General features: G+C 37.0%; 1 protein-coding gene across 1 annotated transcript in view; it reads left to right on the plus strand.

Annotated features, from left to right (window-relative positions):
- si:ch211-250c4.3 (uncharacterized protein LOC100535981 homolog) overlaps positions 1–4,650 on the plus strand; it is a 29,248-nt gene extending 24,598 nt beyond the window's left edge. Inside the window, exons 5-7 of the mRNA XM_053333269.1 lie at positions 593–714; positions 2,392–2,496; positions 4,599–4,650. Coding sequence (XP_053189244.1) covers positions 593–714; positions 2,392–2,488 — 219 coding nt within the window. The 3' untranslated portion in view covers positions 2,489–2,496; positions 4,599–4,650. The remainder of the gene's footprint in view (positions 1–592; positions 715–2,391; positions 2,497–4,598) is intronic.
- The last annotated feature ends 13,423 nt before the right edge of the window (positions 4,651–18,073 follow it).

The raw sequence follows: 18,073 nt of genomic DNA on the forward strand, positions 1-18,073 counted from the left end.
GGTGAATGAAGTATGGAGGAGTGATTCTTCTTCTATAAGGGCCCCACTGTTGGAGACAGCAGAAATGCTCCAAACTGTTATTCTTAAAGACCCAATACAATAAGGGTTGTTCTTAGCTTGATTACTTAGAAACCTCTAACAAGTTCATCTGCCTCATGGTGCACTTCTGGGCTTTCAATGATGTTATGGTCTAAATCAGTGAATAGAGTTGTTGGCGCCGTCAATATGGAACTTTGGTCACCCCCCATGTACGACCGTTTGTTATCACATGACGCATGACTATACTGAAATGATGTGAGTGATGAAGACCATGACATGTTTTAGATTGTCATGCTTAAGTCCTTCCAAGGGGTTTAAAGAAGCTAATATTTACATAGTTAGCAGTGCATGTCCTCAGAATGAAGTTAAAACATGAAAATCACCTGTATTTGTTAATATTATAAAATAAAATGTTGATAATCTAATAGGTTTGTGGATATAAAGTGCCTTGTGGTCATTAAACACAAACACCTGGGCTGTTCCTGCAGGGCCACAATTTGTTTGTCACAATTAAACTAGTGTTCAATTGTTGCTCTTGTGTCTGTGTGTTCAGCTGAGTGATAACTACACATGGGGCAGAGTCAAAGATCTAGTGAGGAAAACCAAGCTGAGGAACCAGAGCAGACTGGGACTGAGCTCCACTTCACTGAAGATGTCCTGTCCACAACTGTACAGGTGAGCAAACAGCAGAAACAATACACAGGGGACCACAGTCCGCTGTATACACATTGTGTTGTATACACCAGATACATGAGGAGATTATGGATTATGTTGTATCAAGTTCATGACAGAATCATCTGTCAACATCTGTATCATTATGAAGATAGAGACAAAACAGCCAGATGTCAAATAACAGGAATAGCCACTTTGTTCTTAAATCAGCTAAAAAATTGTACAAGATTATTTCATGATTCAGATAATAAACAAAGTAATCTGATGGCCTGGAAGTTGCTTTTATTCATTTGTCATTTAATAACATGTATTTTAATGTGTATTTTACTGAAAAATTACACTGTCAATTAAAATAACTTATGATTATTATTTCAATATTGTATATGTAATAATACATGTGAATGGTGAGTCTAAACTGTTCAACTGAGGAAAAACAGCAGGAAAATAGATTTTAAAAATCCTGATACTATTTCATATCAAAAGTCCATATAATCTTTAAACTGGCTTATATAAACTCCTATGTATTATAGTATAGTAAAGCACTACTATTTGGTAAATGGTTAATGAACTGTATTTATATGGTGCTTTTCTACTACATGTCACATCCACACATTCACACACATTCATACACTGATGGCAGGGGTTACTATGCTGGCTGCCAATCTGCTCATCAACAAGAAACTAACATTCACACACATTCATGGAGAGCACTTTGAGGTTAAGTTTTTGTATCATCTTAGATGGTTTTGAATTTCTGATACTCTTCCCTTCCCTCATATACCATCATCAGAATATTACCAGACAGTGGAGTGTGATATCAGCATGTTAAGAGGTTATCTATTCTGAAATAACAGGCAGGCAGCTGCTTTCAGTGAAAAAGCTCTAATAAACTTACTGTACAAGTGAGGTATTTAGCAGCATAAGAGCCAGGTATTTCCCTCGGGAGTAGGTAAACAGCACAAAAAAAAAAAAAGAGCTAAGAGAGAGGGATATTGACTTATATTGATCAGGTGGACACAACACAACAAAATCAAAATGAAAAATATCAAATTTGTTCGTCATCTCTCTGACGAAGCCCAGACTTTAGTTCCCTTTTTTTTTGTGGTGATGTCTCGGCTGACATGGCATCAATAAAAAAGAAAAGTGGTGACAGCTTCAGTGACTTTTGAGCAAGAAGAAGAGAGTGACAGGTTCCTGGCAGGTGAAGATAAAAGGAGCTATTAAATTCATTTTTGTCTGAGAGAGGAGGGGTCTCTGAGTGTGGATGAACTGTGGTATTTCTGTATTTGAGAGGTTGTACAGTGTAGGAATCTGATGGGAGGCCTTTAGCTTCTCCCTCTGTCTTGACCGGGGCTTGGCATGGACCCAGGCGACAGAGGAGGGGGGGGGGGGGGGGGGGGGGGTGTTAAGGCCTGAGGTATGCCTGGAGGAGTGGGAGAATTCCCCATGGCTTTAAACTGAGACCTTTTGAGGTATGGCTGCAGTCCAGGATTCATTAGAAAGAACACCGTCCTCCTACTGAGATGTGCATGCCAGCCTGCTGCAGTGCTTCTGTTCATTTGGGAATAATGGTCAAAAAATGTTTTCTTTTACTCCCAGACTGGACTGTCCCACATATCTACAAGAAATACTGTAAAAATCTAGAAGCTTTCAGTAATAATGGTGTTCTCTTCATTACAGGCCTGATCTGGGACCAGTAGAACCTGTTGGCAGAAACAGGAACTCCATGATTACCCTGGGCCATCAAAGCAAGTTTGACTTCCCTTGGCTACAATAAACATCCAGGTAATACACTAGTGCCATATGCTGTATTAAAAGTCTGTACCTAGCAAGATTGAAACAATCCTCACATTTTCTTTTCTGTTTCTCCAGGTCAAATTCAGATAAACTCAAACTGATCTCACTAAGCCGTCAATTGCCTATTACAAGCTCCACCAATTTAAATCTCATTCAGCCTTTTCTAATCTTCTACCTAAACCCACAAATCACTGAGAGGCCATTTCTACCAGGAAAAGAAAGACAAATAGTTGGGAAACAGTTTAAATACTCATGGAAAACCTAAATGACGACACATTAAAATATGTCAGTGATTCAGAGCTTATCGTACAGTATGTCTAGTTGAAAGCGTTACATTGTGTTCACTGTGTCTCCGACTATCACGCTGCATCACATGACATCAGACACTTTCCGTCCATGCTGAACATGTTAAACATAAACTCATTTTAGTTCAGGGGCCACATTCATCCCAATTTGAACTCAAGTGGGCCGAACCATTAAAACCATTGCATAATAAGCTATAAATAATATGTAATATAAATTATAACTTTACTATAATAAACATCTATTCACAAAACAGATGAACAGCCTGAGATGCCTTAAGACAACATAGTAATTTCAACACAGTTTTGTTAAATTGATGCTCATCAGAAAACACTTGTTAATAATAAATAAGTCGTACCAAACATGTACAACAGCCAGGTGTGTCAGTTTGGGTTTACCCTGGAAAGAGATACTGATAATAAATGTGTCCAAGCCGACCGAGGCAAATTCATCCTTCAGATCTGAATCATGTTTCAAGTTAATTATCTCAAGTTGGACGTACACAGGAAGATCAGAAGCCTTGACTGTGAATGACGAATGAATAATAATTGGCACATTTTATTGAAAACTATTGAAAACTATTACTTTTCTGCAATTTTCATACATATAAAGTTATTCAGTGAGCCGGTTTGGACCGCTTGGCCCAAAGGCCTTATGTTTGGCACCCCTGTGTTATATCATGTAAACAAAATAACTGTGTGCTAAAGATCAGGAGACCTGCTATTCTATGTTTGTACTTTTTAATCAGAAAACATACATTTTATATTGTACAATACTAAGCTTTACTGCTACTCAAGCTCAGTTAACATACCAGTTCTGAAGCTCCATACTTAGAGATCTATTGCATTCATGTCTTCTATGTAAGACACGGTCACTTTAGTAAACATTAGCAGTACATCTGTATATCACAGCCTCATGACTCAGTGGTATCTATATTATAAAACTATATTCTATTAGCAAAATAAGTTTTGGGGCAAACAGAGTGCCACCTGGATAACATTATGTTATTATGTCATTACATAGTGGTAGTTAGTAGTGGTAGCTTAATATATTGAGGGTCAGACAAATTTAGATAGCACTCCCTGGGCATTAAAAACATTTAAGACAATTAAAAACAATTTAAGACATAAATAAAACATTGATAATCTACGAGGAGCAATAAAATATAAAAAGGTGCAAACACAGCAAACAGCAGCAATGCTTGTTGTAACAGTAGGCCATATGTAAGCAATTGAAACAATTAAAGGCACACGGGGTATATTATTACACAAAAAGAGTTTAGATTTGTGTGTGTGAGTGAGTGGGAGGAGTGGATCAGGCTGTGTTCATTAGTTTAACAGCTTGGGGAAGAAGCTGTTTTTCAGTCTTGTAGTGTGTGACTAAATTTGTCCTGTGTCACCTGCCAGAGGGAAGTAGATTAAAGTGTTGGTAGCCAGGATATCTAACAGACCAAATATTGTTAGAATGTTTTGTATTGAAAGCATATCTGCCACTGTGTTTTTACTGCATATCCCTATGATATCTGAGCATGGCAACAACAGCTTAATTACCCGGAACTACTTAGTTAAAGTTAAAGCTATATGCTCATTGTTAAATAATACAAATGTCAACAGTGACTATTAGTATGAGACAGGGGATGGACCTGAGTGGGTGCAGGTATCTAAGGCAAATGCTGATACATGACTATGATGTGAAGCCTCACACTACTCCACTGCATTTCATTTAGCTGACTCACTGTCCACTGCAATTATTTTCTAAACCCTGACCTCCATCTGTCTACCCCTCAGATCAGATGGAGATGGTCTCACACAAGAGGAGGAGGAGGAGGACATGACACAGCAGAGATGATTTAAGACTGGAAAAGAAACAGTGAAGGAGAAAGTGGAGGGAATGAAGTAGAGAAGAGAGAAGAGAACGATGGAATTAAAGGAGAAGAAGCTTGTATTGGATGCTGTTGCTGCACGTGAGGGACAATGGGTGTTTATTTGAGACTAACTGTACATCACAGTGTACATGAAAATAAGAAGTCTGATGTTTTCATATAAAATAATCAAGATGCGGCTAATTATATACCTGTAAAATAATCTACACTGTGACATACTGCATTACATATGTTGATACTACAATAGCATAGGTTTCCATTAGAGTGCTGCAAAAACTGTAACAATCCAACTAATGTGAAATATACACATATTTCATAGCTTTACCATTCTGTATTTAAGTTTGTAAATGTGTTATAGGCAGACTGCTTTGTATATACTGTGTGTGTGTGTGTGTGTGTGTGTGTGTGTGTGTGTGTGTGTGTGTGTGTGTGTGTGTGTGTGTGTGTGTGTGTGTCTGTGTCTGGTGTTATATAACTGGGGGGTACATATGGAGATAATGTGTATAAGGAGTTCCAGTGTATGGATCATACATCATGTTAATGTATGAGGTGAAGATAATATGTCAGATAGAAACCACGGCCTCACTGTGGGTTCAAATCTCCTCTTATGTAACCTTTCAAAAACCCTCTTCCATCAAACAGCATTTATATCCTCCTTCTATAAACTCTGATTGTAGGAGGCTGCAGAGGGAATATCTGTCTCTTGATATAAATAGATTACATATAATTAGTGTGTTTCATTGCATGCAGAGTTTGAGTTTGCCACATTAAGAGCTCAGAGTTATATTATGTGCCAGTTGTGTCACTGAAATTCTCCTGTCTCGTTCCAGATAAAAGTTTATGATTTTGCATAAATAATGTAAAGGTCATAGTTTCCTTCAAGCTAACGCTCATCAGATTGTCTAACAGCAGTCACATTTTCATAACTTTACAAAATCCAACAATATGGAGTAGTGAAAGTAATCTTCATACATCTGACACTTTTGTAATCGATGAGTGTGACACCATGAGTATCTTGGAGGAGAGACTGTTATTCCCATGTGTATGACTCATCACTTTGAGACTACAATGACATGGAGAAGACAGGGAGTTCTTGGAGAGAGATCGGGCAGTGTGAGGCTGGTTTCACTTGATCTCTGAGTATCAGGCAGGACAGGTAGGAACACTTTGCACAACATCATGATGCCTTAAATTTCTAAAACAAACTTGTGTTAGCTTAATGAAAATACATTTGTTAAATGTTTTCTAAAAGGTTTTATGAGGCTTATGGGTTGCAAAATGGGTTTGAATCATGAAAAGACACTGTAATCCTTTAATATACTGTAGATTTGAAAGTATAAGATTTTCCCCACATCATTTTTACATGCTGAAAGCCATAAAATGTGTCAAACTCACAAAACAACTTTCCTAAACTGTCATCATTAGTTTCAGGAATAGTCTTAAGGTGAGTTCAAGTTGAAGCCTGAACACTAACTATGTGCATTTCATGTTTCTTTGCCGTAAATGGTCAATGTGTGACTGTGCAGCCATCAGCTATAGCTAGCTAGCAATGTACAGATTCTACTTTTGGCTTTTTATGTTCATGAATTTGAAACATAAATGTTCAAAGCACACAAAACACCAGCACTCACAGATCAATCTTCTTATTTATCGTGGACAATAATGCGTGCATATTTTTTTATGCGTTTGGGAGCAGAGAAAGATGCAGATTTTTACACAACTTTGAAGCCTAATTTCATATATTTGAAATATAATTTCATTCAAATTTGGCAGGGTGGTTTAACAACACACTTTTCTGTGGTATGTCAAACTCAGAACACATTTATTCTTACTTTACACAGACTTTAAGAGGCTATTTGTTAGCACAGTGCTGTTGTTCAGGATTGCTCTCAGCTTGTCTACGTTAAAGATATTAAATTGAATACTGCAAAGCATTTCTACCATTTGTTGTGTCGTAAGAAACAAAATGATGTGTAACTCCTGCAGCAACCTCTACTGTAAAGCTGCACTCAGCAGGACATGCAGGAAAATATGTCACAGTGTAAACATTCAAGTGTGATTAGCTTTGCAGATAGAGACTTGCAACTAATAATAAAAATAACAATAATGACCTTTTCTCTACAGAGTAACCAGAGAAATGTTCTTGAATGCCAAATTTAATTAAGACAACAGTTTCCATTAACTGCCACATCAACAGATATAGATGCTTAAGATAAAAGCTCTGATTAAAGGTGGAAATGCTTCAGCGATATTATTTGGGTATTATAATACCAAGGGATGCTACATAGTACGCTACTCTAATATACTCCAAAGAGGTTAAAAATGTATTTACTGTATACTGTACAATAAAAGTGTACTCCTCTTATGTCAGCAAAAGAAGGGATATGTATAGAATTTTGTAAGGCAACAAGAATTGTCTGTATGTAAATTATAGCTGATGTGTATGACGTCAAACAGCTGTATCTATATCTGTATTGTATGTTGCACCAATATTCAAATTTATTTTTCAAAATAAAGTTATATCAAAGATAAATGTTTAAATGTGCTGTTCTTGTGTTCATAGCAGTGGTTTTACACCTGCCATAAAGTAATATGGAGTAACAATACTAAGAATATGCGCTATAATAATATCAACCACTTGGACCATATTGTTGCCACAGACTGACACAGCGTAATCAGAGGCTGATCTTTTTCTTCAGACATTACATTTATAGTAAATGAATATTAGACCTCTTGTTTGCGCTACACCAGTAGCTATGTTTTTAGATGAGAAATGGTGATAATGTAGAAAAGACCACAATTTCTGAAGAAACTTGATTTGCTTGTTGACTAAGAAGCTATGATAAACTATCTAAATAACTGCCTACTGTATAACTGTTATAGATAGGAGTCACAATGATATCTCTATAGCCAGGTTTCTGTCCAAATTTAGCAGAAATTTTGAACAAATCATCTAGAGAAAATGTAAATGCAAAATTTGTGTTGTTTGTAAGTGTCCAGTCTGTGCAATTAAACCATTGCAAAAAAAAAAAAGAGGACAAAAGCGCGGCAGTATACAGTGTACAATGCAGAAAATATGATGGAAATACATTTCAGTTTGTTTCCTGTATTAACCCTTACATACTGTTCTTTGTACAATCTCACTGTATGTTCTAGGTCAGTTTTGACCCAGTCTAAGAATCTCCTCATAAACAGTGTCTTTACCAATTTTTTGAACCACAGATGTGTTAGAAAGCATCAATAGTTGATATGACTGATCAATGAATATGTGATTAAACCTTGATTCATGTTTCAGAGAGGAGAGAGTGTGTATTTTTCAGCTTTTAAACCACTCATTGTTGGAGAAAAACAGCTACTATAACACATGTATGTACACGCATGCATGTATGTGGGAGAAGTGTGGGGAGTGGAATGAACAGAGGTAAGAAAATACAGGCCTGTGCTGATTTCCATCACCATATGTCATAACCTCCTCAACATGGAGCAAAGGCCTCCAACACGTGAACAAACACTGCACCTCCCAAACCAAACCCACATACAGTATATGTACACTTTAAGTCATAACTCATTGAAATTAAAAAGATCTATCTTCACATAAGTCAGAGTCACTATTTATATTAATTATATATATATGAACATTTCTAAATTCTCCTATTTGAATAAAACTGTCTTTGTGATGATATATTTTTGGGCCTTCAGCAGCTGAACTTTTTATTATAGATTAGATTTTCCAGCCCTCATCAACCTTATTTCAGCTGACAGTCAAAGTTAGAAAAATAGCAGTGAACATAGTGGATCATTTAGCAGCCAAAGAGACAGATATTTTTCTGAGGAGTTGGTGAAGACCAAACCAGAGTTAAAAGTGGAGTAAATATTAATTTGCAAGAGTTTTTAAGTTTTAACCATTACATACTGTTCATATTATACGCTCACAGTATGTTATTATAATTTTGCCCCAGTCTAAGAATCTCTTCATATAAAGTGTTTATACCAAATGTTGAAGCACAGATGTGTTTAGAAAGCATCAATAGTGGATCTGACTGATCAATAAATGTGATTAAACCTTGATTTATGTTTCAGAGAGCAGAGAGAGTGTATTTTTTTATCACACAATATCATGTCCTATTTTACCTAAGACATGAAAATATAACATAGCAATAATGATGGAAATGTATTTAATGTAAAGTGAAAATGAGCAGAACTTTATGGAAGTGTGGGGTTTATTGTATAACCATTAGAGTCATCAGTCTTCACTGCTACATCTTAAAAAGAAATCCTCATAACTACTATCTTATTAAAACTATGAACTATTCATTTCACTAAAACACATGGCAATAGATACAGAGATAATTTGACCCAGAACAGTCTCAATGTGTAACACTTATACAAAAGATAGAGAACAAATATTTTCATTATTGAGCAAAATGTGTCAAATTCGACCCAAACAGTATGTAAGGGTTAAATTGTGCTTTGGCTTATTTAGCTTTTAAGAATAAACCAGCTTTTCCACCTCAAACAAGCACAAAATGGTTTTGTATAATATATATTTTATGTGCAAATTATGTAATAAAAACAGGTGGATAAACACATCTTACATCTCTGTTTATCTCTCTTTCAGTACCAGCTGTACTCTGACCTTTCTCTTTGCCCCACCCTCCCCCTTTCTGTTTCCCATTCCTTTACTTCTTGACTTTGTGTTGGCTCCTGTTGATGCTTTATCTGTCACAACTAAAAATGAATTTTTAAACACGTAATAGTATTAGATCCACCAGAGGTCCTTCCTGCCTGGACCTATCTGGATGTGAGCTGGGCTGTTGCAGCTGCCTTTAATCAGCCATCAACCAACAAACAGCCCTGCTCCATCAGTCTATACTTCTACTATACTATACTTCACTTCATCAGTCATGCTACTGAGCTTCCACAGTTGTTCCTGCAGGCTGAAACCTTCAGTTAAACCCTGAAGAGACAAACTGCCTCATTAAGTTGAACATGTTCTCATTAAGTTGAAAACAAAAGTCATCTGGGTGATGAGTAAAGGGTGGGTGATGAGATAAGTTTACTCCAAAACATATTTGTTGGTGGTTGTTGCAGATTAGTTCTGTCTATTTCCAGAAGAGCGGGTTGCTTATAGACATAAATGGAACAGTTAATGTTTCATGGCATTGCTTTCAAAGTGTTATGCCAGTCTCATACACACTCTGTTAGTAACGTAATGAGTGTTAACTGCCCTCAGTTGGTCAGATTGAGTAACTACACTCACTGACTCCCTATCCTCTTGAGGAGATTGGTGATTTGCAGATGAACTCTCTACAAGACTGGTGCATTTTATTTAAAATATTAGTAAGGAGCCCAAAGGCAGAAATCTCATAATGACCCGTATTAAGAGCAGGAATGATTACAACCAGCAAACCTGTTTCCAACCCTCTGTCTGAAGCAGCTGTTTTTTGTTTTTGCAGAAAACTTGATTTGAAACTTTGATTCACACACAAAGGTAAATTCTGCCCCCACCCAGAGTCTCACCCCATTCTGGTTCCCTTGCAATCTTAGAACTGTGTATCTGCGTTGGTGTGGTCAATACATTTGAACTCAGTAAAGTTCATATATAAATATCTAGAACTCTCCTTGTATTGTCCTGGGTAGCCTTAATCAGTTCCTCTTGTTTTACAGCTTCTTCTTGGAAGAAGTTCATCTGAGTGTGCCAACTGAATGTATTAACTGTGTTACATTATGACAAAAAATGCCCAATGAAAATGAATACTATGATAATTTAGAAGTACAATCTGAGCCTCACTTTGTATTTTTTTCAACGTTGTCCCACTTCTTAGAGATCTGGCCGACCTCACCCTCCACCTCCATCTGTTTTATTGCCCTGTAGAATTAAACACGTAAGAATCCACCCAGCTGCTGACATAACATGACATTAATTTCCACCATTTCACTTTGAGTGAGGATGAAAGCTAATATTTACACACAGCTCCACTGCAGACTGAACATTTGTGCAGCACTGCTCTCATATAAGACAATTGATCCAATGTGTTTCCCAAACATATAGGTAGCTTGTTCTATTTACAGCAATATGGTGAACACACATGGAACACCGCTATCAGGAGAAAGCAGCATTAATGGTGGTAACAGAACAGATCAGCTGTGTGGTGTATCATAATGTAAAGGGTATATGTTTAATTACAGTGAGATTAGGTGTGCATACCAAGAGGCTTTCTTTGCTGGGAGTGGGAGTCATTTTTAATAGTTATAGTTATTTATAGTTTGAGGGGTTTCTTGTGGTTTGCCCCTGTAAGAGAAAACTGTTCTGTTCTGACACCTACCGGTGATAATCAGTAATACATTGAAACTGCAAGTCTTAGAGCTCAATTCAGATTCACTGCTCAGACCTGATTTTTCATTTGGCTGTTCACAATATGTTTTAAATGTAGCCAGTATCTGATTCCAGTGTGAACTGGTCACAGTCCTGAACTGACCCGCATGCACACAAGAACAATAATGTAATGTACTAATGTAAGATGTTATGCAGCATGCTGTCGTACAGAAGTAAACATGGAAGCCACTGAAGTCAGCGTTTATAGTTTCACTTCTAAGCTGATGTGCAGTGGAAGTCAGCAAATTGATGAGCAGGTGACTTCTGAGGTTTCACACCTCACAGTCCCTCCACTGACAACATTCATCACAGCTGTCTGCCATGTTTGTATTTTCCAAGTGACTCCTGCCAGCTCAGAATGGTGATGAATGCCGATCTAAATGTCACATGAATATCAAAATGACTGCCTAGACTGAGGTCACATTGCAAAAACTAAATCAGACCTGTATCTGATTTAGGTTACATACTGTATGAGAGTTGAAAAGATTAGATTCCATGTGGTTTGTGATGTTTACACTGTTATGGAGAAAAAAAGAAAAAGATCTGTGACATATATGAGCCAAAAAAAAGTCATATTTGGGCCACTTTTGCAGTCTGAACTTAGTCATAATATCTTCCTGTCATGTCCAAGAAGAAGTGTTAGGTTATGTTCAGTTTTGTCTGTCTTGTGACTTCCTGTTTTATTTTGAAATCCTACTCTCCTCTCGTTTCAGGTAACTTCCTCCTTCCCCTTGTGTTTCCCACTGGTCTAATTGTCTGCCCCGCCCTGATTGTTTCCACCAGTTTCCCATTACCTTGTGTGTGTACATAGGCTGTGTCTCAATTCCGACCCAACTGCGAGGCTGCATCCTCGAAGTACGCGGCCTTTGCAGCCTTCGAAGGATGCAGCCTTCTGAGGAACCTCCGAAGGCTGCATCAACCGTTGTTAAATGAGACGGTCTAGCCTTCGAGGCATTTCCTGGTTGCGTCACCAGCTGTTCCCGCCCATAAGACGAGAAAGACGTCACGACCGAAAAGACGGTGAAAAAGCTGACAAAATTATAAGAGAGAAGAAAGGAGAAGAATAAAGGAAAGGAGAAGAAAGAAGGAAAACACACGAGAAAGAAATAAAGAAAGAAGAAGAAAGAAGGAAAACACACAAGAAAGAAAGAAAGAAAGAAGAAGAAAGAAGGAAAACACACAAGAAAGAAAGAAAGAAGGAAAACACACAAGAAAGAAAGAAAGAAGGAAAACACACAAGAGAAAGAATAATAAAATAATAATAATCTGTAAATAGTTATTCCTGATGTAATTTTTGTAAATAGTGAAATGTTTCATCACTTGATAGTAAAAGAAAATATTTAATCCCTTGTTCTTCCTGAACAGTAGCACTTTATGCAACCCTGTTATAAATTGTACTGAAGTTGTAAATACTAAATGGAATAGACGTGTAACAATGAACAATATTTTTTATTTAATAACAACATAAAACATCAAAATCTTCACAATCAAATAAAAAATAAAGAAAAATCATAAATAAACACAGTTCATAAATAAAATCAAATTAAACACATCTATATAGATGTATATTTATTTTTCTATTACTTTTTCCAGGAGAGAGAAGAGCCTCTCCATCCTGTCTTTCCCCTCCTGCTCCCTCCTCTCCTCTGCCTCATTTTGCCTTCTCATGTCCTCCTTTATGAGGTCAAGGAGGTCATCCTCCCTCCTCCTCTTCCTCCTGGGCCCTGGCTGCTCCTCCTCCTCCTCCTCCTCCTCCTCCTCCTCTTCACTCTCCTGCTCACCCACTGCGGCACTTGGCCCTGGTGTGTCCTCACGGATGGAGGCAATGAGGACAGGGGGGGCAATAGATGGCCTCTGCCCCAGTACCTCATCCATGAGGACAAACCACGGCCAAGTGCCAGCAGTGGGCTTGCCGCTGGCCCCCTCCCCTGTCCCTGAATATTTGCAATCCTAAGGCAGGATAGTAGCGGTGCATCCTCGAAAAAGAGGGAAAAGAAGGCCGCATTTCAAGGCTGCATTTGAAGGAGTCTTCAAATTGGGACAGCCTTCGCGCGGCGTTGTGACGTAATCGGCCTCTAAATGCGTACTTCGAGGATGCAGCCTCGCAATTAGGACCAGATTGGGACACAGCCACTGTCTGCATTTGTCCTGTGCTAGTTCGTCTTGTCACCTGAGAACCACGCCAGCCACATTGATCCAAGTCAGGTTTTTTAGTATTCTGTTACATTTTTTGCTATAGTCTTGCTTTATTTTGATACTATTTTTTTAAACATCTGTTTATTACATTTTGTTAGTTTTACAGAGAACAATACAGAACAAGGCACATATAGGTAATTATAATAGCAATAATAATGGTAATCAAACATAATACAGTAGATACAAATAAATACAATTAACTGTGAAAAAAAAATTAACAACAACAAAAAAAGATAGTAAAAGTAAAAACAAAAAAACACATAAATAAAAACAAAAACAAACACACTCAAAAATAAACAAATACATTAATATTAATAATAAAAATAAATAGATAATAAATTAAAAATAAATAAATCCTCAGATCAACTCATTCATTCCAGCCATCTACTTCCATATCATTTTTCTCAAGGAAATTACAGAAGACCTTCCATATTTTCCAAAATGTATCAATCTTGTTCTTTGAGGTATAGCTTATCTTTTCTAAAGCAAAATAAAAAGACATTCCTGACAGCCACTGTGAAGGAACACATGGTTTTTCATTTTTCCATGAGCAAGCTATACATCTTTTAGCTTCCAAAAAGCAAACATTGAGCAAGGATTTTTCATTTGTAGAAGACACAAAATCATCTGGGTAAATATACAGTAAACATAGCTTTGGCTTAAGAGGCACTTCCTTATCAATGATTTGACTGGACAAGTTCAGCACTTTCTTCCAAAAAGAGAGTATAAGAGGGCATTCCCACATGCAATGAAATAAGGATCCTTTCTGTTGTTTACATTTACTGCAGGTATCTGGGATATTTGGGTTAAGAAGGTGCAGTCTACTTGGGGTAATATACTGTCTGCTTAACCATTTGTATTGCAGTAACTTGGAATTTGTATTTGTACAGATTTTGGACCAGGGTTTGGACCATTCTTCCTCTGTTAGATTCTCCTGCAAATCTGATTTCCATGAATGTAATATGTTTTGTGATGACTATTTTGATTTACTTGAAAACAAGTCGTATAAGAAGGATACCTGCCCCCTAGAGTTTAAAGATTTTAATGTGAAATCTTCAGTAGTAGACAGAGGGGGAAGTTTCAAACTATTACATTGCCTGGCTGGCTAATATGAAGCTTCTCAATTGAAGATATTTAAAGAAGTGCTTTGAAGGAATTCCGTATGTGGCCTTAAGTTCCTCAAATGACATGAAAGCAAGATTATCTTTAAAAAGGTCAGATATTTTAGCTACACCATGGGATGCCCACATTTTAAACCCAGCGTCTGCCCTTCCTGGGTGAAAATCATCATTACCAAAGATGGGGGAGAACTGTGATAATTTGGTAGCCTCTCCCAGATATGCCAGAGCACTGTGCCAAATCATCAATGTATTCTTGTCATTGGTATGAATCATCCATCCTTCTTTTCCATGATTTTCCAGCTGTCTGCAGTTGAATCAGAATCAAATGACACTTTGGTGACAACAATAGAAAAGTTAATTTTTTAACCTATGCATCAGTGAATGTAGGATATTATATGCTTTGGCAGCTGCTTTGGCAGCTGAAATTACAACACTGCTCTATAATTCCCACCCAGTCTGTCAGCTTTCCTCATACCACACCACCCTTGGTACTGTGGGAAGGACAAACATTTCTCATTCTGTTTGGGAGGGAGACAATAAGCAGATTGTTTGCCAGAATCCTCCTCCAGAGGAATTCAGAAACAAATGTGTAAGATGCATGCAAATGTGTTCTCCCACTGAGCTATTACACCCACTGCAGCACATACCATGGTGAGAAGGCAAAAAGCTTATTCAGTTACAAAAGATGATCTGTTATTACAGTAATCACATCAAGTTCATATTGACCTCATGAATAGTAGTTTTCTCAGGTCTTTCTTACTAGCATTTTCCCCTTGAACTTTCCATCCACATCTCATGAGTTCATCAGCAGATGGGTTTTGGCTCAGTTGTTCACACTGGGCTAATTGGCACAAAAGGAGGATAATGATGGACCAAACCCAACTTACACATCAAGATAAGGCTCTTTAAGGCATATTGTACTCCTTTATTTACAGCTTCCTCGTTATTTTAGGTAGTTATTATCACGATAATCCATGTCCAAGAGTCCATTTCCCCGGATAAAATGGGGTTTATTCGCTATTTGCCACTATAAACACACTCTGACCTCCTCAAGCTTTTATTTTGGTACTTCCCGTTACCGGCATTTGAATTTGCATATTAGCTAAATATTTAGTTTCACTCGAAACATTTAGATTTAACATTCAGATTTAGATTTAGATTTAACATTTAAATGTAACATTTAGATTTGGATTTAATATTTAAATGTAACATTTAGATTTAGATTTAGATTTAATATTTAAATGTAACATTTAGATTTAGATTTAATATTTAAATGTAACATTTAGATTTAGATTTAAATGTAACATTTAGATTTAGATTTAACATTTAGATTTAGATTTAGATTTAACATTTAGATCTAGATTTGATATTTAAATGTAACATTTAGATTTAACATTTAGATTTAGATTTAACATTTAGATTTAACATTTAACATTTAGATTTACAGGAGGAGACACCAAAATCTGTCTTTCGTTACTTTTATGTAGTTCTTGTCACTCTTGGTTGCTCCATGGAATGTTAATGGATCTTTGCTTGTCCAAGAGAGAGACCCTGTCAGTCTCTATATCAAACCTGGTCCAATTTACTCATCTGAGGGTCAAAGGTGACTCTGACCAGATGATGTTCTGAGCCATACTGATGCTGTGTCCGCTACATATCCCCCACTTGATTCGATCTCGCCTTCGATGGAGAGCATTGAATCACCAGGACATCCAAGGCGGCGAAGAAGGTGGCACATGATGACATTGCTATAACCAGGGTTGATGTCTTGGCAAATTCAATTATTCAAAACCGTATAACTACAGAGAGGTACCTGGTATCTAGTGGTTAGACATTAAGGTGAGAAAATGAAAAATAATACTAACAATAAATCACTCAAGCTACAATGATTAACTTTATCAATAGTTATCAATCAATAATAATCAATAGTTGCTAAGTAACTTGAGGATAGCTAAACTCTAGTGTCATTTGAAAGTGTCGTAATGGTTTTGTACTCAATAGGGAGAAATGAGATAAAAAGATATACACTATATACACTTACACTTGTCAACATAAGACCCATTATATCACAGCATATGAGACAGTAACATTGCAACCAGTTGTGTGTGAGCATGATCAACCTGTAGTACAACATTAAAATATTCTACTGTGCCCAGAGCCTTGAGCAACATCTCACTCTGGGTGTTAAATACCAAGATTGTGCCTTACACATTTCTGGATGGTTTCTGATTATGATTTTTGCTTGATTATTTGTTCTCGGATCCCAGAGATTTTAATCTGTAACTCATTCATACGCTGTTTGATGGCGTAGATGCTTGATGGCGTAGATGTTTATGGCGTTGACTAGGGTAAATTTTAAACTAAAAGAGGACAATACACAGTTGAGGCTGTGGTTAGCATAGCCCCAATTAGTGGTTTCTCTTTTGTAAGTGGTTGTTTTAATCTGCTGAGGTGCGCTGATAATTTGAACTGATTTGAAACAGTAAATTTAAAATAATAAGCTTTGCTCCTGTTGAATTAATGTGATATTAAAGTATGGAAGCAAGCAAATATACTATTTGTAGTCATTAGGGCTGTCAAACGATTAATTATTTTAATCGCGATTAATCACAGACTTTCCATAGTTAATCGCGATTAATCGCATTTTGAATTGCATGTTTAACCCTTAAACAGGCAGTGTGCACCAGGAGATACAGACTCTTTAACATCCTGTTGAAGCTTGTGGTAGGTCTATACTTTGATAGAATTTATAAGAATCAGTTTAGAAACTAGTATGTGTGATATTAATGACCAGAATGTATCACTTTTCTATGTTAAATAACACTTTTAAGTGTTTTTATCATTATCACCATTTTATACCTTAATAAGGGAAACGCATCCTGGTGGAGATACAACTCATAAAATCCAAAATATTGTAACGAACTGGGCATGTTACTGTTTTGTGTTATAAAATTTGAGAGTTTAAGCCAGTTTCTGTTCTGTTCAGTTAAAGTACTGTTTTTCCCGAGTGTCTGTGAACGCGTCTTGAGAGTGAGACTTGCAGCTAGCATGCAGGTGTGTTGTTGTTGTTAGCCTCTGAGAAGAAGACGGCAGCACGTGTGTGGCTAAGGAGCTACTACATTAGGTTTTGTTGTTTTGGCGTTGGCTACGGCCAGGCCTGGACTGGGACAAAAATTCGGCCCTGGACTTCTTGGTTCAGACCGGCCCACTACAATCCATGCTCAGATACTGTGCCAACTCATGTTGATGTACATTTAAACACAGAAGCCCTTAATAACAGTAGTATACTGAACAATATCCCTTATATTCTGGAGACTTGAATAGGCTTGAATTAGTTTTAACTGTATCATGTGAAACTGTTGAATGACCATAAACACTGACTGAAAAAAATATGTAACGCATCATAGGCTACATATGTGTTATGGTGTTAGATCAATGTCCATCATGAACATATTAGACTATAGGCACAAAGAAAGGTGCATATTGACACTTACAACACTTTAACTCTGGTGACCTGATTTGGCGGATGTCATTATAGGTAGAAATTATCAAAAATTGTGAAAGTAGCAGATCTACATGCTCAAACCACATCACATTGCAACATATGAGTTGTAAGCTTGCAGATTTGTAATTATGTGGCATCGTTTGATGAAAATAGTGGTTAAGTGGTTAATAAAAGCAACTAAT

Source organism: Scomber japonicus, chromosome 14, assembly GCF_027409825.1.
Source record: "Scomber japonicus isolate fScoJap1 chromosome 14, fScoJap1.pri, whole genome shotgun sequence".
NCBI classification, from domain to species: domain Eukaryota; kingdom Metazoa; phylum Chordata; class Actinopteri; order Scombriformes; family Scombridae; genus Scomber; species Scomber japonicus.